Genomic DNA, 12,109 nt, shown 5'->3' with positions numbered 1-12,109 from the left:
TAAAGAGGTCTGTCAGTAACATTTGGTTATATACATCATATACAACATTCTGCAGATGAAGGTGACCTCTTTATGCATTTTTTTGGTGTCATTTCATTATTGCTGTACGAATGGAAATCAAACCGTCCTCACCCACCCGCAGCGTCTCACTTTGTGCGCGCGAGAAGTCGTGATGTGTTTGACAGATGGAGCTGTTTTCAAACTTGAAAAAAGTGTGCAATTGACTAGCACTTTGAATTGAAGGACTTTACATTGTCTTTCTATGTATCGCCAACATTGTAGGGAGTAATGAAGCTGAGCTTTTGATCAAGTTAACTCATGAAATGCATTTCATCTTTATTTGTTGCTGAAAACTTTCGGCGTGACAATTTAAATGTAGATTAAATTCCTGCAAATGCATTTGAATGGGACTACGCAAGTCATTTTGCAGTTGAATTTATAGATGCTACTTTAAATCCGGGCAGGTGAATGTCTGATAAGTACTGGCAGCAGTCTATGACATAACTAATGACATCATGTAACTATATTACGCTTTCACACAAGGATAAAATGAGCCATGCTGTTCTCAAGCTACAATTAGTAACATGGCAGCACACAACAAAGCATTTAACCATGTCAGCAATGCTTGAAACGATTAGCACAAGGCTCTCAAGCGGCGTGTAGCTCTTCTAATCATATCTATAACACTACAAAAACATCTTTTTATCTGTGTTTTTGTAGTTACTTGATGTATCACATAAATGAAGGTATTTTAATGACTAATTTTCATGGTATCTCTGTCTGTAATATCAGTTATAGGGCATATCAAGCAAGTTAGTGCTTCTCTAGTTTTATGTGACTGACGCCCATATCGTCTCAGAAGCCATTCACTGTTCAATGTAAACTCAATTGCCTCTGCAATTTAAGTGTGTGTGGCGATTATCAGCTGTGCGACTGTGTACAACCTATTTGTAGCACTTGATTATATCATAACTGTCTAGAGTTATAGTGTAGAAATGCATGGCATGGGTGTCACACCTACTCATCGTGTCGGAAGCATTTTGTGTCGTCTTTGCTGGGTCCGTTGAGATCCAAACACTAAAAAAAGTAAATGCTGATGGTAAGCTTGGATTCAGCTCGGCCACACATCTCAGGTGTATTACTTTCTTTCACTATTACTGCACAAATATCAAAGCACCACACTGCGAATGTACGGAGCACCTAAAGAGACATGGTGATGGACAAAATATAAGACGGGAGAGAAAATTCTATTTCAGTGCTTTTGGGAAATTTTGCGTTCCCTCGCAAAAAACTCAAAAGTTTAGCGAGAAGAAAGCAAGTTCTCTCGCAGGAATGCAAATAATTTGTGAACACTAAAGCTTCTCATACTTTTTCCATCAAGGTGTCCCTTTAAGGGCTCTGTGGTGAATGTTTGCAAATATCAGTTTATTTATGTCTGTGATATGTAAGCTTCATTACTTTTCAGCAGGCACTCATTAATTTGAGTGAGTAACTCTGAATTGTTTTTTTTTTATTGATCTACTGCCAAAATGAAATCTATTTTTATGTATTTGAGCTTTAGTGATACTGTAACATTCACTCCCCACCACCCCACAATTTCTTTCCTAATTCTCTTACATAAACTGTAAGTAGATCCTGGTACTTTACATGTTGTAAAACATGGTGGCTTTATCTCTTCTGTGAAGTTTTGGTCCTTGTAATTGTACTGTGTCTGATGTTTAAAGGTGACATTGCTCTTTGACTGTCTCGCAATGTTGTGTTCCAACTTTTGACCAATAGTGGCTTCCATGCCATGTGTTCTGTTATGATGCTGGTAAGGTATGTACCACGCACTGTTAAATAAAACTACATTCCAAAAAAGGTTTCACGTTTGCATTTTTTATTTTTTTATAGTTTCCAATCAATAGTTTTGAAATATGCTTTTGAAATATGGTCAGAAAAGAACAAACATCAAGTGCAGATTCCTTTTTTATATTTTGGTTACAGAGCTTTCCGGATCTGTTACACACCTCCGTAACCCCCAAGCTCCCTATCCCAATCCTCCTCCACACTTTTTGATACACCTGATACTGTTTTCACTTCTTCTTCTTTTTCTTCTTCTTCTTCCTCCACCTCTTCCTCATCAGCAGGCAGATTTAGCACCATTCCATCAGCACTCATCATCACCCGTTCATTCTCCAGCAAGTCCTCCCTGAGACGCTGCACGCTCCCACACAGCGCTCTCACTCTGGGATTGAACCACACGCGCATCAAGGGCACACAAATGCTGCCGCCCTGCTGGTAGACAGGCTGCAACTCACATGCATTCCCATGCTGCAAAACTTCCATAAATGGAGGAGCATAGAACTGTGCATTGTTGTTAGAATCCACGTTCAGTCTCCCGAGCCATTCCCGTTTGAGGTGTTCTGCCTCATACAGGACCTCATTAACCAAAGTCTTCTGGTAGATGTTGTTATCACACAGGCTCGGATACACCACCTTGTACAACTTAATGAGGAACAGCAAAGAAAAAAAAACGAGTTGGGAGTGCAATAAGCAGTTCAAACAAGAAAGAATTTGTGAGTTTTAAAGTTGCCATGAAATGAAAATTCACCCTGTTTTCTAAATGCAATGTTATTTATCTTATTGCGAACAATTCATTTTGTGGGCCATGTAAAATTATTCATCACATAACTTAAATCATTTAGTTTGGTTAAACCCCAACTTATGTTTCATTCTGTAATGAATTATTTTTACTATGAAAACAGATCTTCAGATCTTCCTGCCTAGTCAAAAAGATTATAACATTTAAATGCAAATTTAAAAACTACTTGGAGAATTTGCCAAACATTATGCTGTTCATGTTTATGACTGTGTGTAGCACCTACAGCTCTGCATATCCTTCGAAATCCAAAGATTGCACAAATTAAAGTCAGGATGTGACAGAAGTAACAATAGATCTTTTCTTCTGTATTATGAATGAAAGGCTTTATTTTAAAAATGTAAAAAAAAGAAAGAAAAAAAAAAAGCTAAGACAAAAGAAAAAAAAAGAAAACGTCTATTAACTTATACATGTCCAAAAAGGATTAGGAGGAGCAGTTTATTTAAAGGGATATTTCACTGCTTTTTCATATTAAACTAAAATGAGTTGATACATACCTCTCTCGTCTCAGTGCGTGCACTTAATCCTCTCTCACATCTCCCCCTCACTCTCATTTCTGTCAATGGGGGGCGGGGGAGATGAGAGGATGTTTTGGCCGGGACTTTTTACTGCGCCGAGTCGAAGTACTCTCAGAAGTGCTATTCCACCATACATTATAGTTCTCCTTTTTAAACCGCTTAGAAAAGCGGCACGTTTTATTTTATTTCATTAAGGTGTTTGGTACTTCTAACTTGATCTCTGTTTGGTACCATAGTGAATGAACTGGGCTTAGTGGGCTAAGCTAAATGCTATCAGATCGCCACCGCGTGTCTGAGAGATTAAGTGCACGTACTCAGACGAGAGGTATGTAACAACTCGTTTTAGTTAAGGGAATAACAGTCCACTTCTCATCATCTTCTGGTTGGCCTCTTTTTACACCAGAAATAAAAAATATCATATCTTCTTCTTTCGGCTGTTCCCTTCAGGGGTCACCACAGCGAATCATCTATTTCTATCCTCTGTATCCTCTTCTCTCAGTCCGACTACTTTCATGTCCTCCTTCACTACATCCATAAACCTCCTCTTTGGTCTTCCTCTTGACCTCCTGCCTGCATGGCAGCTCTAACCTCACCATCCTTTTACTGATATATTCACTCTCCCTCCTCTGAACATGTCCAAACCATCTCAACCTGGCCTCTCTAACTTTGTCTCCAAAACATCTCACATGTGCTATCCCTCTAATGTACTCATTCCTGATCCTATCCATCCTCGTCACTCCCAAAGAGAACCTCAACATCTTCAGCTCTGCTACCTCTTCCTCCTGTCTTTTCCTCAGAGCAACTGTCTTCAAACCATACAACATCGCTGGTCTCACTACTGTCCTGTACACCTTTCCTTTCATTCTTGTTAGTACATTTTCATCACACAACAGACCTGACACTTTTCTCCACCCATTCCAACCTGCCTGCACACACTTCTTCACCTCTTTTCCACACTCCCCATTGCTCTGGACTGTTGACCCTATGTATTTTAATCCTGCACCTTCTTTACCTCTTCTCCCTGTAACTTCACTGTTCCAATAGGTTCTCTCTCATTCACACACATGTATTCTGTCTTGCTGCGACTAACCTTCATTCCTCTTCTCTCCAGAGCAAACCTCCACCTCTCTAGACTTTCCTCCACCTGCTCCTTGCTCTCACTACAGATCACAATGTCATCCGCAAACATCATAATCCATGGAGATTCCTGTCTGACCTCATCTGTCAGCCGATCCTTGATGCAGTCCCACCTTCACCGTGAAGTCCTCTGTTTCACCTACGACACACCTTACCACTGTACTACTGCTCTCATAAATATCCTGGACCACTCTAACATACTTCTCTGCCACTCCAGACCTCCTCATACAATACCACAGCTCCTCTCTTGGCACTCTGTCATATGCTTTCTCTAAATCTAAGACATAATGCAGCTCTTTCTGACCTTCTCTGTACTTGTCCATTAACATTCTCAAAGCAAATAATGCATCTGTAGTGCTCTTTCTTGGCATGAAACCATACTGCTGCTCACAAATGTCCACTTCTCCCCTTAGCCTTGCTTCCACTACTCTTTCCCACAACTTCATTGTATGGCTCATCAGCTCAATACCTCTGTAGTTTTCACAACTCTGCACATCTCCCTTGTTCTTAAAAATCAGCACCAAAACACTTCTCCTCCATTCCTCAGGCATCCTCTCACTCTCTAAAACCTCGTTGAACAACCTAGTTAAAAACTCTACTGCCATTTCCATACTACCAGTTTGACACTGGTATGTCATCTGGACCAACTGCCTTTCCTCTCTTCATCCTCTTCAAAGCTCTCCTAACTTCACCCTTGCTAATTTTTACTGCCTGGTCAACAATATTTGCCTCTACAACTCTTCTCTCTCTGTCATTTTCCTCATTCATCAGTTTTTCAAAGTACTCCTTCCATCTTTCCCTCACCCTCCTGTCACCTGTCAAAACATTTCCATCTCTATCTTTAATCACTTTAACCTGCTGCACATCCTTTCCATCTCTATCCCTCTGCCTCGACAACCGATACACATCCCTCTCACCTTCCTTACTATCTAACATTGCATACATGTCCTCATACACTTTCTGTTTGGCCTTTGTCACCTCTCTCTTAACCTCACGCAGCATCACCCTATATTCCTGACTACTTTCCTCCGTCCTCTCACTGTCCCACTTCTTCCTAGCTAACCTCTTCCTCTGGATACTCTCCTGGACTTCCTCATTCTACCACCAAGTCTCCTTGTCTTCTTTCCTCCTTTCAGATGACTCACCTAGCACCTTTCTACCCGTCTCCCTGATCACTTTGGCTGTAGTAGTCCAGTCCCCTGGAAGCCCTTCTTGACCACCTAAAGCTAGTCTCAACTCCTCCCTGAAAACCACATAGCACTCTTCTTTTTCCAACTTCCACCACTTTGTCTTCTGCTCGGCCTTTACTCTCTTCATCTTCCTCACCACCAGAGTCATCTTACACACCACCATCCTATGCTGTCTAGCTACACTCTCACCTACCACTACTTTACAATCGCTAATTTCCATCAGATTACAGCATCTACATAAGATATAGTCCACTTGTGTGATCATATATTCACTATTATTTATATTCACCATAAAGAATAAAATGTGTATAAAAAATACATATGTAAATAACTGTAAGAACACCAAGTCAAAGCCCTTCTTCTCCCTATACCTTGTGAAAACCATATTTTTGTACTGCTGTTTGAACTGAGTAACGCCTAGACATTGTTTGAGCACTGACCTTAATCTGTTCCACAGCTTTAATCCAAATATTAATTTTTAGTGTTGTACAGACAGAGATATTTAGTAAAGTTATATCTAAAGGGCCTAAAGTTATACCTAAAATTATATCTCCCTTCTCTATTAAAAAAAAAAAAAAGTTGGTTGTTTTTTGCTTTATACATTATTTGTGCTGTTTGAAGATTAACCAGATAAATGAGTTTCAATGCCTTTGATTTTAAAAATAATGGATTTTTGTGGTCTCTATAAATGGAATTATGAACTATCCACATGGCTCTTTTTTGCAACATAGCTACTGATGATAGTCTGCATTTATAAGTTTTACCCCAAACCTCAGCACAGTAATTTAGATATGGTGATATCAGTGCGAAGTAGAGAATATGGAGTGATTTTTGGTCCAGAAAATACTTTGATTTATTCATTACTGAAATGCTTCTTGAGAGTTTATTATGTACATGTTTTATGTGAGATTTCCAGCATAATTTATCATCTATTATCACCCCAAGAAACATATTTTCATTAACCCTTTCTATGTCCAAACCGTCAACCTGTATCTGGACTTGTGTACCCTTTTGTGTACTCACTGTTACCAGATAACATGAATAAACTTATGTTAAACCACCTTTTTAATTAGCATATTTCTGAAATTATAGTCTCCAAAATCTCCAAAATTTTGGACCCAATATTGACCCCTGGGGGATGCCACAAGCAATGTCCAAGCATGACAATGAATATTCCCCCAACTTCACAAATTGTTTCCTGTCTTTTAAACCTTTTTTCACACTTTAAATCACTTTTCACCCACACATCTCAGTGAAAGTGGGATTATTTATTAAAAATAATTATTTTTAAAAAATTAGAGCGGGACTTTGTTCAATGCATTAGTAGTTGATTGGATGGAGGAAGATCTGAGGTCTGTTGGATGAAACTAGCTAAACAAACTCACACTAGGCACGGTTACCATGAACTGGGCCCAAGTACGAATGTCCCCCCTCCCCACTCCCCCGCTGGCCTGCACTCACATAGGGTTTCAGCATTCGTGCCGGAGCACGCTTACGTCATTATGGTGCGACGGTTTCGGGTTTCAGCATTCGTGCCGGTGTCATGACAAATCCTGTCCCCCTGTGAAATCGTGTCCGCTGGTTGCGGTTTTAAATGCCTGATCAAAAGTTGTTATACATGGTTCTGGACAATCAATTGTTTAAAAATAACTAAATAATAAACGAATAAACTATGAATTCAGTGCCATACTAAGTACACACGCAAAACATTTATTTGAAACATTTAATTGATTGCTATAATGGGAGCAAAAACATGTTCTGAATTATATACTTATATAAGCACTTATAGCTTCAGTTATATACTACTAATATATGAAACATATGCTTTGTAAGACATTAAAGACTATTTTAACACAATTTAAACAGCAAAAATCAAAACGCGATTGTGTAAGATTTGTAATCAGGCTCTGAACAGATTACCTATTGAAATTTCTTTCAGCCAATAGAATCACTCTGGGTGTCCTTGCGGACACGATTTCACAGGGGGACAGGATTTGTCATGACACCGGAGCCATAGACAGTAAAAGAAATGGACCGAGCGTTCCCATTGACGTCAACGGCGAAAGAATGAAGTCAACCTAGGGGCACTCACTTCCTGATGGCTGAGCGAACTGCGCAGGCTCAGACTGAGCTTGACGACGTAGATGTGACGTGAGCCTCCTGTCTGACAGCTGTGAGTCTTCTAGTAGATGTGGAAAGCGAAAGCTGAATCACGTTGTTTAAATATTTTCTCCCGTTGCTTTTGGCTCACTATGGGCTTCTCCCCATTCTTCCCCCTTGACTTTATCAGACTAGTCTCCAGGACGTCTCCACGTCCCCCCGACTGTCTCATAGACAGTAAAAGATTACCTGCGAGCGTCTCCTCAGGTCTATACGGTAATTTCTCAACTGTGCGACAGGGTCGCGTTGGTTATGATGCAATCGTTAGCCTATTTTTACAAAAACAGCTTCTGCGGGGCGATAGTGTAAGATACAAGGTAATGGAGCCTTTTATACATTGTTGTGTTTCTTTAGAAATAAACAATGGACAAATGGAGTCTTTAAACGTCTCAGATGTAAAGTTATTCACTGTCAAAGTGACTCAAAAATGAATGGGAGTCAATGGGATGCTAACAGCAGGTGATGGCTTGGTTAGCAATGGCAGCCCCTATGGGTGGAACGCTTTCCGAGTGCTAGATTACCCCCTTGGCCGGAGCACGCTTACGTCATTATGGTGCGACGGTTTCGGGATAAACAGAAAGAGCGGCGCTCTCTGAACACATCCATCAGTCCATCGCTCTGTTTTCTTTGTGGATAATTTTGTGTCGTTTGGTCCACGGTGGTCCACAGCCCTCTCACAGCCTGTTGTTAAACAGATGTGTCGCCTTAGTGGCGCGAAAATGTTCACGTAATCGTGCTGCTCGTATTATGAGGTTTGCAAGGTACCAGCTGAAGTGCAGCAAGGACTTTGCAGCTTTGATTACAGACTCCAGCACGGTTAGCGCTCACACTGCATGCAAACCGCGCCCGAGTCCAACTGAATCGCGCTCTGGCCCACCTCTTCCAAGCGGGCCAGGGCCGGCTAATCGAGCCGCGCCCGGGCACGGTTCGGAGCACTCACACTAGTCAAACGAACCGCGCTTTGGTAGTCAAACGCACTCGGGCACGGTTCAAACTGGCTAGTGTGAGTACACTACTTCAGAGTAGGTTTAGAGTTGACAAATCCAGATAAATCCAACCTGGTTTAGATCAAGTTCAACCGTTTCTCAAAGTTCAGCATAAACTTTCTCTGTCAACTCAGGTTTAATCCAGGGTTAGCGATTAACATCATAAAGCGTGTGCACCCGAAAGCGTGACAAGTGCGGCAAACAGCCAATCACAGTGTCCGTTTGAGTCACTTCTCTTCTGAAGACTGAGAGATCGTTTTGAAAATTACTATGAAATTAAATGTGTTTATAAGGCTGGAATAAACACTGCTGCTGCAGAGAAAGTTTGAGAAGGCAGCTGAAAGAATATCTGACTGAATACACGTTGTTTAAAAGAATTATGAATGCATTTATTATATTTATATTACTATATATGGCTACTTGTCAATTAAAACAATATTTATATGAACATATTATATGAATTCAAAGTGATTATAATTCATATCATATAAATATAATAAATAATTAGCACTAAAAGATGCACAATTTTATTTCAAAAGTGTTTTTATTATAAACTGCTTTAATTTGGAAGGAGACATACAGGGAGTGTGGCTTTATTGCATCTTTACTTGCTGCTGATTGCTCCAGTTTGGTTTTGCGATCTCAAACCCAGAATAAAACCTGCTCCAAAGCAGGTCAGCTGTGTATTGTCAGTTACCATGGTGATAAACACTGATAAAAACCAATCCACTTTCTTGAGCCCGAAAAAACAGAGTTTGCTCAAACTAATCTCGAACTTACCTGGGTAACAACTGAAACCAGCTTTGTGCAACAGGCCACTGAATGCGAGCTAGCAGTCCAAAAGGGGTGGGGTTAAAACAAATGACACATATGGCAATTGGAGAGAATATGCAAGGATCAGTTCATGGCAACTTTCTCACTTCCTTTTTTGCTGCGCATTTCAGCACTTAAACTAAACTGTGACTGTTTAGGTGCAAGTGATACAATGATGATTTAGAAAGCACAATCAAATTGCTTTAAAAACGATAGCAAATGCAAGTGAAAACAAGTGAAAAGTAAAAGTGAAAAGTAAAAGTTGCAAGTGAAAGTGCCTCTTGAGAAAACAATAAAACAGTCTCACCAGTTTGTACACTGAGGGTTCCAAGCGTTCAGCATTGCTCATGGACCAATTTATCCCATCCATATTCCTCTTGAACACACCAATCTGTGTGCAGAATCCCACATCTCTCCAGTGTCCAAGAGCTTCTCCAACTCCAGTGAACTGCACAGAGTAACCATATTCTTTGCAAACTCCGTGAGCCCTGAAGGAAAGAGAATTTGGACATTTTTTAAAGGGTTAGTTCACCCAAAAATTATATCCCATAATTTACACACCTTGCACTGGGTCAGAAGTCACTCTTCTGCCGGAACTAGACTCAAAATTCATTTACAGATTAAGAGTTATAAATATTAATATTTTTCTTACAAACATGTATCACAGAGGGTATTTATCAACCCACTGGAGCTGTATGGACTACTTTTATGATGAATGGATATGCTTTTTGGAGCATCAAAAACTATAGTCCCATTCTCTTCCATCATAAAGCTTGGAAGAGCCAGGATTTTTTTTTATATAACTCCGATTGTGTTTGGCTGAAAAAAGTCAGTCAGTCATATACACGCAGGATGGCTTGAGGGTGAGTAAATAATGGTATAATTTAAATTTTTTGGTGAACTAACACTTTAAACCAAAAATGTATCCTTAAATCAGCACTGGAAAATGTTTACAATAGATACTGAAAAAAATTGGCTTACCAAGTCTGAAACTCATCTCTGGTCCATTCGAATTTGTGATCGTAGTCTCTGAAGCCTTTCAGGCCCGGCAGCAGAGGGTTGAACTCTGCGTTGGGTGTGCTGACAATCACAGCACCTGGTGCCATGTACCCAAACACCACCTCTGAAAAGCTCTCCACCTTCTCAAGCTCCAGATGTTCGATTCTTAAAGAGGGTAAGAGATGTTGGCAAGTTGACAAACACAAGTAAAACATACAATTTTCAGATAACGTTTAGTTTATTGCTTGAAAAGACAAAAGATGTACGTGGGACAATTACAGCTCAACACATGTCACAAGATCAAATCCTCTGGTGCACGGCTCCCGCTCCATGACAGACCCTTGGTACAACTCAATGGTTAAAGGCCCGTCACTCGGCTGAAGGTAATCACTCACAAGTGGAGCCAATGTATGCCTAGCAACAAAGAAAGATGGATGAACATAGGAAGATTGATTTGCATTTTTGAGATATGGCCCAAAACACGTCCAAGTACCAAGTAGGCCCATTCACTTCACTTATGTAGGCCTAGAATAAAAACGATTGTTCTGGCATTTTAATGCTATCTAATATGTTTTTAGGTTTGGGTTAGGTTTTCTTTTATTAGAAATTATTGTATAAACGCGCAGTGATCACTTGGTCAACGCTTTGTTGTTTTAATAATGCTTTATAAACTGAACTGAAAAATGGGTAGTTCGCAGACAAGTCAACAAACTTACATTCTTTTCATTAGGACGGCACGGCTGATATCAACTCCCACAAGCAACTGTATACCGTTGCGATGAAATTTTAGTTTCTTCAGTAAGCGACATTCAGCGCATCCGAGATCGATGACCTGCGGAACAAGGAAGCGATCAAATCCAGGTGAGAAGATAAATTCTGATGAGCACGCTAGTTCAATTGCATTATCAATTATCGTACATAACTTTAAAATGCAATTTTGACATTTATTTACCTTTCTGGGTCGGTAGGTTTGCACGTAGTCGACAACAAATTGGTATCGCTGTATGTACAGCGGAGGAGAAAACGGTGTGGTCATGGTGAGTGTTTTGGTCAGGTCAGGACTGCTAGGCTGCCCCAGTCCTCATTATTGGAGGAGGTGACACTTCGCTCAGCTGTGTGAATGCTTTTAGTGTTCAAATCTTTACTGTGTCTCTCATTTATAAATCTCTCAACTATAATTAATTAATTTAGAATATATAATCTTGGACGATTGTATTTTATTAATGCGGCCGTTGAGTGGCAAAATATCGTGTGGTCCTGTAAGGTATTATATAAGTTATTATAAACTGTATTTCATTAAAATAACATCCTCGTTTTGTCAAGCTTTGCCGACTTACAAAATAAATAAATTGATGGAAAATATTTTGTTTTAATATATATAGATTTTTTTTTTTACCTGACTTTATCTTATTAGCCTAAAGCTTCCGCTAAGAAAAATAGTCCATTACAAATCGGTGCAACAATATTAATTTATATTATTATTAATAATACAACAACTATTGTATTAATAATAATTAGCCCATAATCCTTTCGTTGAGTTTGGAACCGCATAACTACTACCTATACCAGTCTTGTCTAAATGTGTAATTTCCTCTCTCACACACACACACACACACACACACACACACACACACACACACACACACACACACACACACACACACA

At 39.8% G+C, this 12,109-nt stretch overlaps 1 protein-coding gene across 1 annotated transcript; it reads right to left on the bottom strand.

The window, feature by feature from the left end:
• Positions 1-62: 62 nt before the first annotated feature.
• On the bottom strand, positions 63-11,941 carry henmt1 (HEN methyltransferase 1). Its single transcript, XM_067417690.1, has 6 exons — positions 11,397-11,941; positions 11,161-11,276; positions 10,724-10,858; positions 10,427-10,609; positions 9,753-9,933; positions 63-2,487 (listed from the first exon to the last, which is right to left on the bottom strand). The coding sequence occupies exons 1-6, from the start codon at positions 11,478-11,480 to the stop codon at positions 2,002-2,004; spliced, it is 1,185 nt and encodes a 394-aa protein (XP_067273791.1). The 5' UTR covers positions 11,481-11,941; the 3' UTR covers positions 63-2,001.
• Between the last annotated feature and the right edge of the window lie 168 nt (positions 11,942-12,109).

The sequence above is a fragment of the Pseudorasbora parva genome, chromosome 15 (genome assembly GCF_024679245.1).
Source record: "Pseudorasbora parva isolate DD20220531a chromosome 15, ASM2467924v1, whole genome shotgun sequence".
NCBI lineage: Eukaryota > Metazoa > Chordata > Actinopteri > Cypriniformes > Gobionidae > Pseudorasbora > Pseudorasbora parva.
The sequence above is the reverse complement of the archived record's forward strand: the minus strand, read 5'-3'. Positions and strand labels throughout refer to the sequence as shown.

Excerpts from the sequence above, each read along its gene's own strand:
- henmt1 (XM_067417690.1), bottom strand. The coding sequence starts at position 11,480 with ATGACCACACCGTTTTCTCCTCCGCTGTACATACAGCGATACCAATTT. Across the intron at positions 11,277-11,396 it reads AAACCTACCGACCCAGAAAG|GTCATCGATCTCGGATGCGC; the intron begins GTAAATAAATGT and ends CTTGTTCCGCAG. Across the intron at positions 10,859-11,160 it reads GCCGTCCTAATGAAAAGAAT|GCATACATTGGCTCCACTTG; the intron begins GTAAGTTTGTTG and ends CTTTGTTGCTAG.